The sequence below is a fragment of the Tympanuchus pallidicinctus genome, unplaced genomic scaffold, assembly GCF_026119805.1.
Source record: "Tympanuchus pallidicinctus isolate F22 unplaced genomic scaffold, pur_lepc_1.0 scaffold19, whole genome shotgun sequence".
In the NCBI taxonomy this organism is placed as follows: Eukaryota; Metazoa; Chordata; class Aves; order Galliformes; family Phasianidae; genus Tympanuchus; species Tympanuchus pallidicinctus.
The window spans coordinates 4,357,556-4,375,331 of NW_026294710.1; the positions used below are offsets into that span (position 1 = coordinate 4,357,556).

Consider the following 17,776-nt stretch of genomic DNA (forward strand, 5'->3'; position numbering starts at 1 on the left):
CAGTTCTTCAGCATTTCACCTGCAGAACTGACACAATACTGAATCCACTGACAAAACCTCTTCTGTGCCTACAGAACACACCACAGAAAAGCAGATATGGCTACTGGAGGAAGACAAACTTTTCAGCATGCTGGAAGATCTGCAAATGTGCTCACAGATGTTTACCCATGTTATGTAATTTAACAGAAATGTCACACATATCTTCATCTAAGTAGTAAAGCACGATGCCAACTGGAGACACGTACACACGGTTACATGCACCTGCATACGCAGTGCATTACCTTGCTTGCTTTTGAAGGACTCTTGCACGTCTTCTGTGAAGTATCTGGGGATGGACATTCAGAAGTAGGCTCTGGATTTTCAGAATCAGGTTCTACAGACAAAAGTTAGAGATTAATATCATAGTGAGAAAAAAATTATCTTGCAAAGGAAACTAAGCATCCTGTATTTGACTTTAAAAGAGCTACTTGAAGTTTATGTAAGAGATCATTCAAATACATCAAGTGTCATACAAGGTCATCTGCTTACTGACCTTCCATACATTCAGTGAAAGAATGGACCTTAAGCTGCAACTGGAAAACGAGATTTGAATGAGATGAAGGTGGGAGACTGAACATGGGGCAGTGACCATGGACTACAGGGTGACTCTCCCTCTACAGATGAAGCAGATCCAAACACAGCATCAGAACAATTAAGGGCTACAGCGGGGGAACTGGTTAGAGGGATCCACCTTCAGTGTGATAAGTGGGGAGCTATTGGGAATAGGTGAATGGCTGGACTGGATGATCTTTTAGATCTTTTCCAACCTTGGTGATTCTATGATTCTATGATTCTAAGTGAACTCACCACAGTCCTTGTCTTTCCTATGATCACTGAGAAGCAAAGCTCTATGATAACTTCGTTCTCTCACTTGTTCCACGGAGGTTGATGCAGTCCTGGAAGAAGGAAGCATGTTCTCATTTAAGATGATGTACTCCCACAGACCAAATTTCAGACAATATATATGCAAATACTGGGGCACAAAGCTCACATGGTTGACTGTACTTAAGAGCCAAATAACTCACCCTACAGGAGAAATGCCATTTGTTAGCCATTTTAGGTCTATTTTCTTGCGTTTTAAATACACCAATTTCCTGCAACCTTGTTACATTATGAGAAATATCAATTCCTTTCTTCCATACACGTGTGGAGTTGTTTTGTGGTTTATTTTTTAATTCTCAGCTGACAAACCAAAATGCACATTATAAAAAATACAGGTACTGAGTATTGCTTCATACTCTCCATTTGTAGAAAGCAGCCTTCAAAAGCCCTATCTTTACTAAAAAATAACTTGCTCTCTAATAACGGATCCACACCTGTGAATATTACACAATCACAGGTGTAAACTATTTAAGCTTCCAGATTTACCTTGCTAGATAGTGAGTGAAATGACAGCTATGCCTCTCACGATCAGTTACACACTCACAACATGATCGAGAACAGTAATGACAGCACTCTGATTATAAACTCCATTATTCTTTTAGGCAAGAACATATGGCAATACTCTACAATGCAGTTGCAACTGAAATAAATGTTGGAGTTCAGCCTGTTCCCCACATTCTTTCCTTGAAATACATACACTGCCTTCTGTGTAATGAACTTACAGCCACTTTTCAGTGAGATACTGAAGACTGCACTTACGTTGTCCCTTAGTTGGCTCCACAAACTCCTTCTGTTCTGGAGCAGCTGGAGCATCTATGTAGAGTGGTGCTCAACGCCTCAGCCCATGTTCACCTGCAACACTCTCAGGCCTTCACTACCGCATAAAGAACTGCAGTGCTTATTTTGTTCCAGTAATATTCTGGAGACAGAGTTGGCAGAATGACTAGCTATTTTCAGGCTACCAAAGAACGCAGTGGGAAAAGCTGCACAAATTGAAGCCATCCTATGTCATTCTCCTTCACACTGCATCTGCTTTTAAGGCTGCTGGAATACCTGGCAGTACAATATCTGGAGTACAATACAGCATACAGTTTGCACACAGGGGAGCCATCCAGCCACCATAAGCAACTATGCAAGTGTCTCCACACACTGCCTACCTGAGCAGAAGGAACTGCTAGGTAGACTGCATGCTGTCACTGTACACTGTAAGTAACAGCAAACAAAAATGCATTCCAACTAGATCACTGAAAAAGACTTCCCACAGTCTTCTGGAAGCTTCTGTTCATCATCACAGGTAATTAATTTCCTTCTTCCCTACGGTACTTCTGTAAAAGCTTTTGAAATTTAAGAGAACAAATCTTCAGCCACAGATGAAGCAGTGGCAACACAAGGAAGCTTAACGCAGAGCTGAGGCCGTGCTGAAGAGCAGACTCTGCTCTCACAGCACCCTCTCCTCTCCATCCGGCTCCCACCTTCACACACCTTACCAAGAACACTCTGCAGGATCTGTGCAACTGCAGAACAAATGTAATGCCATTTTATTTTGAGGGCAGTTGTGAACTGTGAGAAAACTTTATAACCTACAGAACTAGGTGACCTGTCTTGTTCAAGCTAAAGCTTTATTCACTCTTAAAAAAAACAACTACCCTGAATAAAAGTAAGTTGACATATATAACAGATAATTTTCTATACATTCTCTTCTTTATGAAGTATCTGCTATACTGCTGAGGTAAGAGGTCAGACAACTGTTCCAATCTGAAAAAAGGGTTGAAAAAGATCAGTAATCTTACCAACAAAACAGACTCGGAATAGAAGTGACACAAAATTAAGCAATGTCTCAGAACTTTTGTCCTGTCAATTTGCAACTTACCACTGAACCTCAGGCTCGTTCTTCTCACTGGAAGAAGTTTCCTTGGTTGCACTGTTGTTGCCCACATCTTCTGGAGTTGCATTATAAACAGCAGTTGGCAGTGGTACAGGCAGGCTTGCAGTGTTGTCACTTTGCTCCCCATTTTCACCACTGTTGTTAAACCCATCATTAGCACCACTGTTACTACTTATGTTTCCTCCACCAGCAGCATGAGGAGATACAGTAACCAAGGGAAAGTTTTCTGTCTTTGAGCCACTTTTTCTAGCTTCTCGTTGTCTCTTACGGTATTCTAGCAAGGATACCTATGGAGAAAAGATCAGAAGAAAGTTGACTTGCTTCCCTCTTGACATTTTCAGTTGAATACATTTCCTCAGTAAGACACCATCTACCTGGTTCTAAAAGAAAATGCATGGAGCTTAACAGAAAATGCTTCATCACATCTGGAGCAAATTTACGGGGCACCAAGGCAGTAATGAGTACAAAGAAGATGCCAAGAGAAGGAGGTGTGCATTTTGCTCAGGGAAGAGGGAGAAGTTGACACAAGTCAAAAAAATTTGCTGCTGAATTCATACTGTTGGCTGAAGCTACAAAGTACTTTGTGGATCCTCCTGGAAATGCAAAGAACATACTGATAAAATAATGCTGAGTTTGAGACTGAATCACTTTGACCCTGGATCCTGTGTGAAAAATCTACTAAACTTCGGCTTCAATCTCATGATTTATGCAGGAGAGTCTTTGAACTCTTCGCATGCTTTTCTTAACATAAAGAATTTGCCTCATGACATTCTTTTCACAATTTATTTTAAATCAGTGTCTTTTCTGTATTCTACAATGTCAATTCTGAAAATACTTCAGTGATCAATTTCAAGCAAAACGTTTATTACCAAAACCAATGACCCAGGAAGAGATGAGCAGTCCTTCTTCTCATCTGTGTGCATACTTTACACGCATTTATGTGTGTATATTCATATACACACATACAGACAAGTTCTCACGTAAAACAGAACACAAACTTCCATAGCTTTAAATTCAAGAATATTAATAGATTACTTCCACTGAGAAAAAAAAAAAAAGATTTTCAAATGCTTTCATTATGTATCTTCACAATTTGATGCAGAATGCTGAAATGCTGACATTCAGACATCTTTTTTTAAGGAAATCTGTGTTGTGGAAGTCTCATTTCGTATCTTTCCTGCTACGTATCAGGGAACTTGCTTAGTCCTCACTAACAGCAGACATCCAATTCTACTCAGAATTAGAAAGCAAGAGGGCTGCTCTGTCCACATCCCCACATGATTGTTTTCTATCCATTAAAAACTCATGTGTATGGCAGCATAAGAAGTCAAAACCACCTAATTTTTTCTAGGAGAAAGTCAAGGTTTAGAACCGATCTTGCTCTGAAATATTTTATACTTTCCACATCACAGGAATGGGAACCCGTGAAGATTGAAGCGAAGCTTAAATGTTAAGAACAGATTACATCTGTGATTTGTGGCCACCATGTACAGCCATACTGAAATGAGAAACTCGTAAAGTGCCAAGAGAAGGAAACATCCATAGAGATGCTGAGATACAGAACCCCCTCCTTTAATAACTGCGTAAGGACATGCGTATCTCACCAGTTCATGGGCTTCTACTGTTATTCTACAAAAATCCTGAATTCTCCCCTCACCTTAAGTGAAATTTGTCCCCCTTCTTTTAGACTGCAAAGTCTAAAAGTATACTTGAATTTGTGTGTGCATCCTTACAAAAGCAGAAAAGCATTCTCTCGGAGGTACAATTTCCTCTGGTTGATTCCTCAAAGCGAGATTTTAGACAGGAATTCTGAGCGTGTGCAGGGGAGGCAGAGGGAGAACCACGAGTTTTTCATTTGTGCATTAGTGCAGTGCAAGCACTGAGCAGTAACAACCAGGAAAAGAATGCCTGCCACTAAGAGAACAGGGTGTTACCGATGCACCCATCAGGTGCTGCTGCGATTTGAGGGGAAATTCACTTCACCTTCAGGTAAAAGCAGCAGCTAAACAAATCTTAACAACTTGTGTGTTCAGCTGGCTTTGCAAAAGCAGCAGGGATACAGTAATATGAACGGAACTACTCAACTTCTCAGGGTCAGGACCAGGTGAGAACACAGCTACTACCTTGCTACAGGTATGTCTGGGTACAAAGAGAGGTAAAGCAACTTGTGACGGTACAGTCATGGCCACTCCCTGGTACGATGCACCCTGAGAAGTGCAAGGGAACCTGATGGGACCAAAGCACCCCTGGCCATGAATGTACGTACACACAGACAAAACTCACCTCCAGTCCCTCACCTATTACTTCCATGAAGAATATAAATCACTAAATTCTACAGACTGTTACAAGACACTCAGGAATGGCTGCATCAGAAACAACTACTTTTAACATTTGTCAACCTTTCTGCATGGAATCAAGGAGTTTAACCTGACAGTAGTCAGGATATCCATACAGGTTAACTTCCAACTTCGTTTCCAGCTGAGCACGTTGAAAGCTGTTACCTACAGGAGCTGTTTGACAAGAACAGCAAATTTAGGCTGTGCTCATCTACCAAAGCAGGTGCTTTATAGAAGAAGAAATAAAGGATTCCTTGTATCTATGGATTTGTGTTTGCTAACAGCAAAACAAAGATACTGTAAGTACATAAAAACGAGAATTCTGAAGCATTAGAATCATAAACCTGCTAATGCAACTTGTAGGAATTCAGAGATTTTCTCTGTACGTGATTCGGTTGGCACCATTCCGTCTAACAGAATATTTTAATACTTGGTAGCACAAGCAACCGTCTCCAAACCTGAAAAGCAGTTCTTTATTGAGTAATTAATTTGAGACTCATATGAAATAACATGAAGTAAACATAATTATGTTTTTATATATTACTTTGGAAATCTGCATTTATTAATGGATGCAACTTTCCTCTTTCCTTAAGTTCTCCTGAATAATATCTACATTAAATATAAATCAGCCAGATTTTTTTTTTTTTTTACTATTATTATTAATGCTTCATTCTGCCACAGAAAAATATGTAAGATATATAGCCTATGTGAGAAAGACAAAATGATTCTTAAAATTATAACCTTTTTCTTCTGTGGAGGATTCTGGGGTGTGCAATTCCCATCCATCAAGTTGTCATTATTGACAGTTCTTCCAAAGCCAGATGCAATTCCATCTTCTGAAGTACAAAAAACAGATGCTTCCATGAACATGCCTCTAGCATCGTCTTGAATCAGGCACTTTGACTCACTTATTCTGAATCCACCTCCTACCTCCAACTGATGTGAAGGGGTCAAGTCCCTCAAATTAGAATTCATTGAGAAATTTACACCTGTCCTGTCGGGACTTTTTACCCAGGAAGAATAAATTGTGCCCCGTCCACAATGAGCAGTTTCTAACTGGCTGCTTGAATCAGTCCTATCATGTGTAGGGGCTTCCAGGTTTTTATGCAGTGTGCTTTGCTCAATTACTTCGAGTCCCAGCTGGAGGTCTGACACAGATTCCATTTCTCCTGTGCACTGCCGTGTCGCATCAGTCCTGTTTCGTGGACTGGAATACCCAATAGTCTTTATTTCCTGCAGGCCCATTTCTGTCAGGTTGGAATTTCTGAAAGAATTCAGTGCTAGAATCGATGCTCTGTCATATCCCTGCATGAAAAATAAAGGAAGAAAACATGTAAATTCTTCTTCCATATTGCAACTGTGGAGTAAAATAATTCTGACATTCATCTGTGCCTTTAAGTGAGGCATAAGAACTTTGCACTACCATGAGTTTAAGAAATAGCTGTGTAGCCAGATACTTTTCTCTACTACTGCCATTAAAAGGATTTTAAATTAAAAAAAATAATAATATTAATCCACATCAAAATAAGCTTTCAGTACCAGTATTTGCTTATGACTGGGAAACGAAGAAGAGCTTCAACAGGAGAAAGTCCCTGGTTACAAAGGAACTGAACTTAAACATAAAACGGATCTTTGGTGTCAAAACATTTATTTCAAGAAAAAAGGGTGGTGAAGGGTTCCAGGACACTGAGGAATTTTAAGACCATAGTAAATTCATGCTTCTGCAGAGGAAAAAATATTAGAAGCTAAATAAATTGACTTAAGTATTTCTTATAATTGTACTAACCATAAAAAGCTCAGCATATGCCCGAGCTTAGAAGTATCCTTACTAAAACATCCTGTTTTATGGCTCTTTATAATGCTTTTTCAATTATTTCTTTCACAATACAAAATTCTTAAGCAGAATTCCTCTTTTTGAGTCAGCTAAATGCTGAAATAGTCAGTTATGTTAGTTTGAAAGTAGCTGTTACATTCAATCAACTGCTATGACTGCATGAAAAGTTTTGTGTTTCAATATTTGTTAACACTTTGACTTAAAAATAATGAAGTTTTCTATGTACATATGTACTTAGCCCACAGAAAGAAAGTACCTGGGTCATTCATTTACACCAGAAGTAAAGCTCTCTGGAAACAACCACCTGAACGTTCTATCACTAGTTACTTTTACCTGTTCTTTTCAGGTGCTGTTAAGTTCACGGTTCAACACAGTTATGTAAATGTGGTAGCTGTGATACAGCTCAAGTTCCACACTGCTGCGGAACTTCTCATCTTTCAGACAGAAACATCCCTGTAGTTCTCGTATCTATAAACCAAGTCGCCCCCTGGTGGTTCGACCGTACGGCTCGAGCGCACGGAATGGAGCACACCCTCACCCGGGAAACTCCGGGCACGTGTCCGTAGCACTCGCTGTACCTCAAATAATCCACCAAAACCATAATATTTATCCTTCTGTGCTCTCTCAGTCCAAGTAAAATTAGGCTCAAGCATTTAAGAAACACTGATTAAAAAGGAGAATGCTAACTGAAATCTAGATACAGCCCAAAAAACCCAAGCGTTGTTTTTCTGTACTCCTCAGTTACGTTGCGGATACAGAAATGAAGTTAAGCAAGCATTTAGGGATTTTAGCAAATGTCCTCACCTCTTGAGAGTAAGCTCGCCTTTTTATTTCCGGGGAACTGTCGGGTGAGGAAATATTCTAGATGAACAAGAAGAAATGGGAAGTCAATTTAACTGTTAGCGTAGAGAATGTAAGACACCCCCTTCTAATAGGACTACAAATAATGATTTACACAACAGTGATAAAGAATCTGAAATGCATTATAATTCTCACCTCAAAGTGCATGGTATTTCCATGTATACATGGAGTTACAGGAGTAACTGGTGAATAAATGGGTTTGTAACCATTTCTACAAGCTTCATCCTCTGTTTTTACCCTAGGAGGAGTAGCAAACATCAATGGCTCTGAGGCAGCAATGTCAGCATGAGTTGGTGTGGCATATGGAGAAGGAGTAGGTGTAGAGGTTTCTGAGAATGCAGATTCCAACAGCTGGTACAGTCTTCGTTTTTTCAGAGGTGTTGTTAGATCTGCATTAAAATCAGAAAAAAAAAAGCTAGATAAAGATACAGCAATCCCAGTTAAACGCTTGAAGCAGTAAAGTTATAAATTCCATATTCAAATATTACTAAGACAAACACCTTGTGGGCAGAATTCCTGAAGAATAATTAATGAGAAGCAGAGATCACTATTTTCTTCCTTACCTTCTTTTTTTTTTTCCCCTGCTAAGACAATGGAAGAGATAATGGAAGAACTGTTTACACTTCCAAACAAATGTTCACCTAAGAAGTGGAAATTCGACGGATCATCTAATATGTTCCATATCCCTAAGAAACTGTGTGTAGCTTCTAGCATGTTTCCATTTCTCATTATTCCTGAAAAGCTGACTAACTTTCCCACGTGCAATGGGGCCACTGATTTGAAAGTAAATCTAACCCTAACAGCATGTACAAATGATCTATAAACTAAACTCTTCCTGATATTCATACTCCAAACCATTAGCCTTTTTGTTGACTGAATGTCCACATTTACTATGAAAAATGGTTGTTCCTTGTTTAGTCTCAATTATACATTAAAGAAAAAGGGAAATTATTTAACTGAGCTTTTCTTTCCAACAACCATCCAAAAGCCAAAACATCAGTAAACAGGGCAAATATTGTTGGAATTTTCATTAACTCATTGCTTTAAATAACTTCAGTCCTCCACATCTACCTACTCCAACATAACTTGTATGTATTTTATTAGTGGAACCTTCACCTGTTAAGGAACAGCTGTCATTCAGTAATAGCGGGCTTTTATTTTCACCGTTGATGGCTGGGCTTCTAGATCCCTCTAGCGATGGCGAATTAAATCTATCAATCACTGTTGAGTTTTCTTCTTCCAAAGCCTGCTTCAACCAACGCTGTAATAAAGTAAGTTCAAATTAGTGACTTAACAATTTAAAGATGCACACTGAAATGTGTATCTACAAATCATTTGCCAAGCAGCTTTTCTCTGCCGGAATTCACGCTAGGAAATAAAGACTTGTTTTTAAGTAATTAGGCATGAGGAACCGTAATGAAGAGAAGCATTACCTTCTTACAAGAGCCGGTCATGTTTTCCACAGGTTCTTTTTTCCTCCTCTTTTCTGAAAGGAATGGTGAAGTAAAACGAATATAGTGCTTTGGAGTAGAGTAGACATGTGGGCTGTAGGTGAGACCTGGTAGAGAATTCAGTTGCGTAGCCAGAACTTCGGGGTCGGTGGTTATACGCAGAGGCCTTTCTGAAATGCTGTCTGTAGGCTTCCCTGTCTTATCACTCTTCTCACTTAACCATTCATTTACCAAGTGCTACACAAGGAGGAAAAAAAAAGTGTTTTTTGAATGTTTTCATTAGTAGCTTTCAAACAGTTTTTGGTCTTCTTATTCACCTAGACACCCATTACACAAACCAGAAAACAATTTCCAGGCTGCAAGTTTACAAATACAAATATTCCTTGTACATGAGACTGAGAACATGAAAAAGGCTTTGGTGAAGTTAACCGGGCGATGGTAGGAATCAGTGTAGAATTGTGCCATGTAACAGAGGTTTTGTTGTTCTGTTTCTGAAAAACAGGCCAGTGTACTTTAGTCCCCAGGGAACTAAGGGAACTAACAGGGAACAAGAACTAAAGCAACTGAACTCAAATATGCCTGCAAGTATTTGAAATTCTTAAGAGGTTCACACTCAAATTCTTTACGTTTTCAAAATAAGCAGCTTTAATCATCCTCTGCAATACAGGCTGAAGATAAAAACTGCCTTCTTAGTTGTAAGATGGGTCGTTTTAAGCTTTTATCAGCGTTACTAGGAGACATCTCAGAAATACTGAAAGCTCATATTTTGGAGATATTCTGTTTACTGCCACTAAGATACCTTATGTATCATATGATGAATAAAATAAGGGAAGCTGACTGATTTCCTTCCCTCCCCTTGAAATTAACAGTTTTACTTATGTTCTGTATATTTATACACACACAAAATCCAGTCCATTTAAAAAGTACTGTCCTTAGAAAACATTTGTTCCAAAACTGTGCTGAAAACTGTATTAAAACTCAATATCTAAATGGATGCAATGCAATATTTTTAATTTTCATAATTAATATCAGTGAGCGGCTGCGTAATTTTTAAAGAAAATTAAAAAAATAATATGTAGTTTAAGAGGCAGCTGTTAAAAACTCCATGAAAGTCCATCTTCTTCTTACCCATCCCTTAAGAGACATACCTTCTTTGTTTTAGGATACTTAGTAGGACATTTATTAAGTGCTGGAGCTTCTGTTTCGGTAACCATTTCCGTAACAACAGTTTCTGTTTCTGGCTCAGCTACCAGTGCAGCATTCTCAGTTTCATTATGTTGTGACGTTACTTCCACATCAGGAGAAGATGGCTGAATATCTGAACACATGCTCACAGTTCTGTGCCGTCTACGCTGCTGTCCAATGTGAGTTCTGCTTCGAGAGAAGCTTTTTCTCTGTTTAGCTCTATTAACCTTGGCTGGTGTAGGCTTAGTGACAGCTTCCTCCTTTGCTGGTTCCTGGTACAAAACACCAATCTAGTAAATGGATCTAACATATGTAAAGCTACAGATCTTTTCTCAAGAGGAATTGTAAGTTCTCTCTTAATACATCTTTATTATCTGCCTTTATATAATTTCTGTTTTTACAACTAAAATACTTCATAGTTAGACTTCCCATACCTTCCTCCCAACGTTCTGGCAGTGATACATCAGGTAATTCACACAGACCAGTCACTGGTCAGACTACCACAATTTTCTGTAACTGCTATATCACATTAGTCTGTGGGCTAGAAATCAGCAGCTTACATCAGAGTACCTTTCAATTCAATACAGTTTTTCTCATTTATAGTTGACTGATATCGTTTACTAATATATAGCTTAGCACTGTTGTAAGATAACTAACAGCAAAAGCTGACAGAACAATCCAAACTGAGAATCATACGAATACCTGCAAGGGCTGAAGTGCACTAGTAACCAGCAACAAGAGTAAAGATGACCTGTTCTGAATAATCTACTGACAAAACATGTCTTTTCCCACTGGCTACAGAAGGTGTCTAATGAATACCATCTCCTATGCCTAGAATGAGCACCTATTAACACTCCCCCAGTATCTTTATGTGTGGTTCAATATCCAAACAGAGAAACAGTGCCATGTTAAAAGCTAGCCTTAAAATAAAGATTCAGATAACTACCTGAATAAATTCAGTGTCATTGAGAATCTGTGGTTCCTTGCATTCTGATTTAACCTCAGTTTTTGCTGTGCTGATCCTTTCCAAAGCCTGTTCTCTTCTTTTTTCTCTTTTTTCTAATCTGGCAAAAGCTTGCAAGATAGCTTCCATTTTCCGTTCTTCTCTTGTCTGATGGATATAATAATAATTGTCATCACATTTCAGTCATAATCATAATCCTTCACATACAGAAATACTGTGACTTTTTTTCTTCAGAACACGTACAATGTATGTTAACATGCAGATCAATTTCAGAAGAAACCCAAAGGAAAGGGAGATGTTAGAGTAACTGCAACTACTGCAGACTTACAAAGAAATGATTGTGTTCTCATCAATCCTGATGAACAGGAAGAAAGTCCTACTTTAGATTTAAGAACGTGCTGGAAATAATTGCTTATTACTATATTGCTAGCCTCATACATTATTGGCTCACTTGTTTGTATAGTATTTAAAAAACAATGAGTCACTCATGACCAGAAAGATTAAATACCAATAAACATACAGAATAAACACAACAAAAAAATTTCATTATCCTCTGACTCAGTTTTCCAAGTGCCAAAAGCTGTATCAAAACCTGCATCCAGCATCCAAGAATCACTATTTCAAAATAAGTAAAGGACACATCACACACAAGTTACATTTTATGTCAAACCATAATTCAAGTCCTAGTCCTTTTACAGAGGTAAATATCCAAGCATTGCTGAAGACAGTACAGATGCTGTGGAATTTGGCTGCTTCTATTTAAAGCTTTAATTATTTTAAATGCCTGCAGCTCAACAGCAGCACACTGAGAGCAACAAGTGTTCATCTCAAAGAAAGAATGCCCATAAGAATATTGCTCATATGAGTGAATGAGCAGCCCAGTTTTGTTTTTGCCACTTCTGTTTGACTGGTGAAACAGGCAAATTGAACTTATTCACCATCTTCACGATGGAGCTAAAAGGATTATTACTATTTATAGTGCTATTTATAAAGGAGCCATTAAAAACAATGTGCAATAACAAAGAGCAAAGAAAACAAAATCTAATTTTTTTTTGTTGTTTTAAGGCAATAAAAGTTTATACATACACATAAGACAACAGAAGATAAAAGCAGATTTTTGTCAGAAAGCAATGATAAAGCCACATGAAATGCTCAGGATCTGTCTTCATATATACTTAGATTCTAGAAGCCTACAGAAAGCAGCAATTAGCATGGGAAGAACATGTGTCACTAAGTCTTAGTGACAACTTTAGGCAACTACTTGCTTCCCAACTTACCATCTTCCTTTTCCTCTCTGCAATCTGCTCCTCTGATTCCATTTCTACTTCATTGCTAATGGGAGTTTTTTCTTCTATATCATCAATAAAATCTGGCTCCTGAAAGATGGAAATGACTGCTTTATAGAAGCTCCACTACTCCTCCAAACTAGGGAAAACTACAAGGTACACAGAACTAAGAACTCTCAGATCACAACTTCAAAAGTAACCAAGCCAATAAACGAAGACAAAAACGTAAGAAAGCTAAGATCCACTCGTGCCTTTGCATAAACCTATAAACATAATCATCTGACCAAATCTTTTTCAATCTGAGCTTAGGACATCTGCATCTTTTTTCTTAAGCATACTGATTTTCATTTTAGGGTCCCATGCCCACCCATCCATCCCCAGAACAAAATTATCCACATTAAATCTCCAAACCAACAGAGACTTATGGGCCACTGACCCAGCCAGTTCTTTATCAGTCAAAGAATTAGGGAGCTTTATGTTAAACACCCATTAGTGCAATGCAATGCAATGCATACTGTCATGCCAAAAGAGATGTTATCATAATTGCATAGAATTTTTTCTTAGCTCAGAAGTGTATTCCCTTGAAGTGACATTCTTCATTCACAACCTCACTATACTGTCTAATGACTGCCATGATCTACAGAAATATTAAGTTAGCTGACTACTGAAGGCCCTGTGATTTCAGAAAAAACAAGCAGTAACTTTGAGAATTCTTCTGTTCATTATTTCTTCACAAATCTTACCTTTTGATAAAATGATTACATGAAATTATTTACTATAAATATACTTTTAAGACAAATATTTTTCCCATCTGCTTTGTTTTACCTTAACATTATATACTTCACGAGAGGAAAAAACGTATCAATTGACTGGCTTCTATATTTAGACACATTTAACAGCTTTATTCTTTGCACAACACTTACTGTTTTAAGTTCAGTTTGGAAAAACATTGATGTCTCCTGTGACTGCTCTGTATAGGCACTGTGTATTATCATAGAAGCCCAGGAGAAGGTTCCAAATACCAGTTATCGTTTGTTTAAAAACAACAACAAAAATCACGTAAGACTGGAAGGTTCATACAGTGCCTTTGCAGACCTTTTTTTTTTCTTTTTTTTTTCTTTTTCTTTTAACAGTCACATGCCATGCCTTCCGGTCTTCCAAGCATGTTAAAGCAACGTAAACATGCTCCTGTCACTGTTATTACCTTCACTCCTACTGGCATTAACAAAATAAAAAGTTCAAAGTCTCTCCCTCTTAGAACAAAAAGTCTCTCTCTCTCTGTGTAAAACATCATCACAAGCCACTGTATTCAAAGAAAGTTTAAACTGTACTTTCCCTGCAAAAACAAAGGTAGATACCATGGTGACCATCTTCTCACATGAAGAATTCAACATCTGCTCTAGAAAACTTCATCACTTGCTGATTTTATGGATCTCTCTCAATAGTTCCTTCATAGTGTCAGATCTTAAAATTGCCATGGTACTACCAGCTAGCTTTACCACACTTGCTTCAAAACTCACCTTCTTCTTCCCAACCCTCCAAACTCTATTTAGATTTCTAACCAGCTTACAGGACAGACAGAAGCAAAACTCAGTATTCTGAACTAAAGTTTGATTTGTTACAGAAGCAGCCCTATTTGATGCTATGTTTAATAGACTGAATTTCTGAGTAATGTGGCTTTTTGGTTACTTGCATTTCAAGAAAGACTGGGAGCTCCTGAAAACATGACACGAGTCTTTTACATTAGAGATCCATACAGAAATTCAGAGGAAAAAGTGTACAGTTAAAACTCATAAGGGAACCAAAAACTTTAATCCAATCAAACATTAAGAATAACTGGACACATTATGAAAGCCCTAAACAATTCGTTCATCATTTTCCAATAAATCCACACACCCCTTTCTCCAGCTACTCATTAAAATTACTGTAGTAACCACTAAGGACACTATTCGTATTTAAATCTCTGTTTTGTTATCCTTTTTGTCTCAATACCTGGTTATTGGAAATGGACAGCCTGAGGGGAGAGAGCTTCCTCTGCTTATTATCTGCGATTTTCATTTTGGTGGCTGCTCCTTCACAGTCCAATGTGATGTTCTGATTTTGAGTCTCTTTTTCTCTTGAAACATCCTTCTCTTTCTTTCCCTTTTTCCTTCTGGTTTCATATCCCGTATTGATGTTTTCTGTAGGCTCAGAACGTCTGAGAACCGGACATTCAGGATTTTCTTTGAGGCAAGCACAGTCCACTTTGTATTTACTACAAGTAAAAAGAATGCAAGCAAGCACATTTTGATCAGGCTGTAAAGCAATGGTACTTTACAACGTTATGTCATGAAAGTGGTAAATTTCACATTAAGCATCTGATTTGATGTGAACTAAGCATATGAAGATCAGCTGACTAAAGCTTTCACAGGATATACTAGGAAGTTTTTTATTTCTGCAAAGACAGTAAGCAATTTACAAATTAAACACTGGGAAAACCCAGATACACATGCCGTTCAGCCAAGCTGACTTATCAGCAGACACAGAAAAGTGTGAGCTTTGTGCAGTAAGATGTGAACTAAATGGACTGCTCGTGGACTTAGGTGCACATACAGAATTACTTGGAACACTCGGGTACAAAATCACATTATTAAAGCATACAAGGAAATAAATAATATAAAGAATAAAATCCCCCCTGAATACATCATGACTTGGTAAGTATTTTATGTATTTCAGAATAACATGTTCATATACTTACCAATTTCCATAATCAAAATCAAATGCTATAGTAATCTCTGCTCCTTTTGGAATGTTATGGATGGAGTAAATATAAAGATGAATCGTTCCATCTTCAATTACATGCCTCACCTATAGGTAACAGAATATTACTTTATCGTAACGAATTAAAAATAAACAAATAAGCAAATAAAATTATAATCAGTGCTCAAATTATCAGTTGGAGAACTTCAAAAAGAAAAGAACATCTAAGTAAACATAAGCTAATTTAAGTTCATGTAAATGCTCACCTCTGCATTTGGTGTACACGAACGCCGGATGAATCGAGCTTCGTTTCCAAAAGTCCTTGCATCAACACACATTTCTAGCCCATGAAACTTGGAATAAAATAAAACAAATGGATATGGCCTGAAAAACAGAGAAGAAAACCAGCCTGTTATCCCTTTAAAACTGTAAATACAACCTACTTCTTACATTAGTTGTTTTTGTATCATGTCGTTGCCAACACGCTCTGAATCTGTGGATTAGTCTGAGAACCATCCATGAGCGTCTGAAGCTGCATTACTCTACTGGGTGCATTTCTCCAACTGTATTCTTGGAATGCTGAAAGTTTGCGTCGCAGTCCTGAATGCAATCTTCTGCATAGGATTTACAGGGAGCAATAACAACAGAGCAAGCACTAAACATGGAAGACACAAAGCTAAGATTCTTCAGTGTTCTTAATAAACTTTTTTTGGTAAAAAAAAACTTAACTAAACTTAAACTCTAGTAGAAATGTAGATGCCTCACAGAGCTGTCTCCAAAAAAAAACCACAGATGAAACAACCCCCATCCCTGCCTATTTCCAACAGTAACCACTTGGCACTCAACCCTCTTGAGAAAGCTGGACACCTAAACGCTCTGCCAAGATGTATTTCTGCTACTGCAGATACCTGGGAAGCCTTCCATCTTTACTGAGCACAAGATCTACACTCGCTCTTCTCCAACAGGCCTCTTGCAATGTCTCGTTATCAGGGTGTCCCTGCATTTAATGGTAGGGGGGAGAACAGTTCAGATGAAGGAAGCAGTCGTGAATTTGTATTTCTCTGTAATCCACAAACCAGAGAACCATGGCAGTGAAAAGTGCCAAGCTGACCATGTTCAGTTCTGTCCTTGGCCTGATAGAATGAAAATCTCTCTCAAAAGAAAGCTTTCACCATTACCTTCTGAATTATTTTAAGACAGCAGAACCTGTCAACCTCTGGCTTACACTGCACAACTCCCAAATGAGAATACGGGAATCCTTTAACCAGCTGAGAACAAAGAAAGAGGAAAATAATTCCTGAAAAAAATGTTCTAACGATGCTCAGAAGAGAAGGGGGGAGACCAGATACCAGCTGCAATTACTTTTAATGAGACAACAGTAAAATGCAAGACACCACAGGTAATAAAGATTCCTTCAGCATCTTCAGTACAAGTCTGGCACAAATGTTCCAATAGTTATCTTATTAAAACATCTGGAATAAACAAACCTTTTAAAGAAATATCCGTTAGCTTCGAACTGTTCTCTCAGCATGAACTTTCCTCTGTATTCAATAATAAGTGCATCAGGAGGCAAATCTTTGGCAGCTTTTAAAATTTTCTTGTTTTTTTGCACGTAACTCTATAAAGACAGAAGTTAATTTATGAATTTCATTTTATTTCATTTTTTCCATTATTATTAACAGCAGATTACACTTTCACAACTATTAAACAATGCTATATGAACTAAGTACTTCTTTCTTGCTATTAAAACTGCAGACTAATTTGATCAGAATGTCTTGTTCCACTACCAATGCAACTAGTCACTAATTTCAATTCAGGAAATGCCACTGCCCTGTATTGTGGCATGGTGAGAAAACAACATACTGATGCTCTCACTTCAAGTATTATAACCCTCAGTACACTTAGCTCTCAGAAGTACATGCTGAATTCCTGCATATTGCTTTGAAAAGGCTTCAATTCCTTCAAATCAAAACAGAAACATGCAGATACACACATTCATTATTCACTCAAGAAAAAAAACAGAACAGGAAAATATCAAAATAATAAAGAAACCTAGAAAAGTTTGCAAATTTCTTATACTTATTTCCATACCTTTAGATGAAAGGATGGCTTTTAATTAAAAACCAATACATACCCTGACAATTAGTGAACTCACACCTCTCAAAACTGTCACCGCCAATCAAAAAGGAAGTAGCCTCTATGTAGGAAAAAGGCTCTGTAAGCAGGGATATTCCTCTAAGGAGGCTGTCCCATATGCCATGATCGTCTTTGAGGAAAAGAAGCAAAGATGCTTCTATTAATCTGCTACAGTAAC

The 17,776-nt window shown here is 37.9% G+C and overlaps 1 protein-coding gene across 4 annotated transcripts in view; it reads right to left on the reverse strand.

The window, feature by feature from the left end:
- KMT2E (lysine methyltransferase 2E (inactive)) overlaps positions 1-17,776 on the reverse strand; it is a 54,387-nt gene that overhangs the window by 2,827 nt on the left and 33,784 nt on the right. For 3 of the 4 annotated variants that reach the window (XM_052680836.1, XM_052680835.1, XM_052680837.1), the window contains 15 exons: positions 16,950-17,080; positions 15,729-15,846; positions 15,461-15,570; positions 14,716-14,977; positions 12,715-12,813; positions 11,420-11,584; positions 10,437-10,745; positions 9,271-9,525; positions 8,954-9,098; positions 7,973-8,226; positions 7,781-7,837; positions 5,884-6,447; positions 2,792-3,093; positions 847-935; positions 282-373 (listed from right to left, as the gene is read on the reverse strand). In XM_052680836.1, the coding sequence (XP_052536796.1) occupies positions 282-373; positions 847-935; positions 2,792-3,093; positions 5,884-6,447; positions 7,781-7,837; positions 7,973-8,226; positions 8,954-9,098; positions 9,271-9,525; positions 10,437-10,745; positions 11,420-11,584; positions 12,715-12,813; positions 14,716-14,977; positions 15,461-15,570; positions 15,729-15,846; positions 16,950-17,080 (2,952 nt within the window). Of the gene's footprint in view, positions 1-281; positions 374-846; positions 936-2,791; positions 3,094-5,883; positions 6,448-7,780; positions 7,838-7,972; positions 8,227-8,953; positions 9,099-9,270; positions 9,526-10,436; positions 10,746-11,419; positions 11,585-12,714; positions 12,814-14,715; positions 14,978-15,460; positions 15,571-15,728; positions 15,847-16,949; positions 17,081-17,596; positions 17,709-17,776 lie in introns of those variants that run through there. The other variant, XM_052680838.1, reaches the window with a different exon arrangement.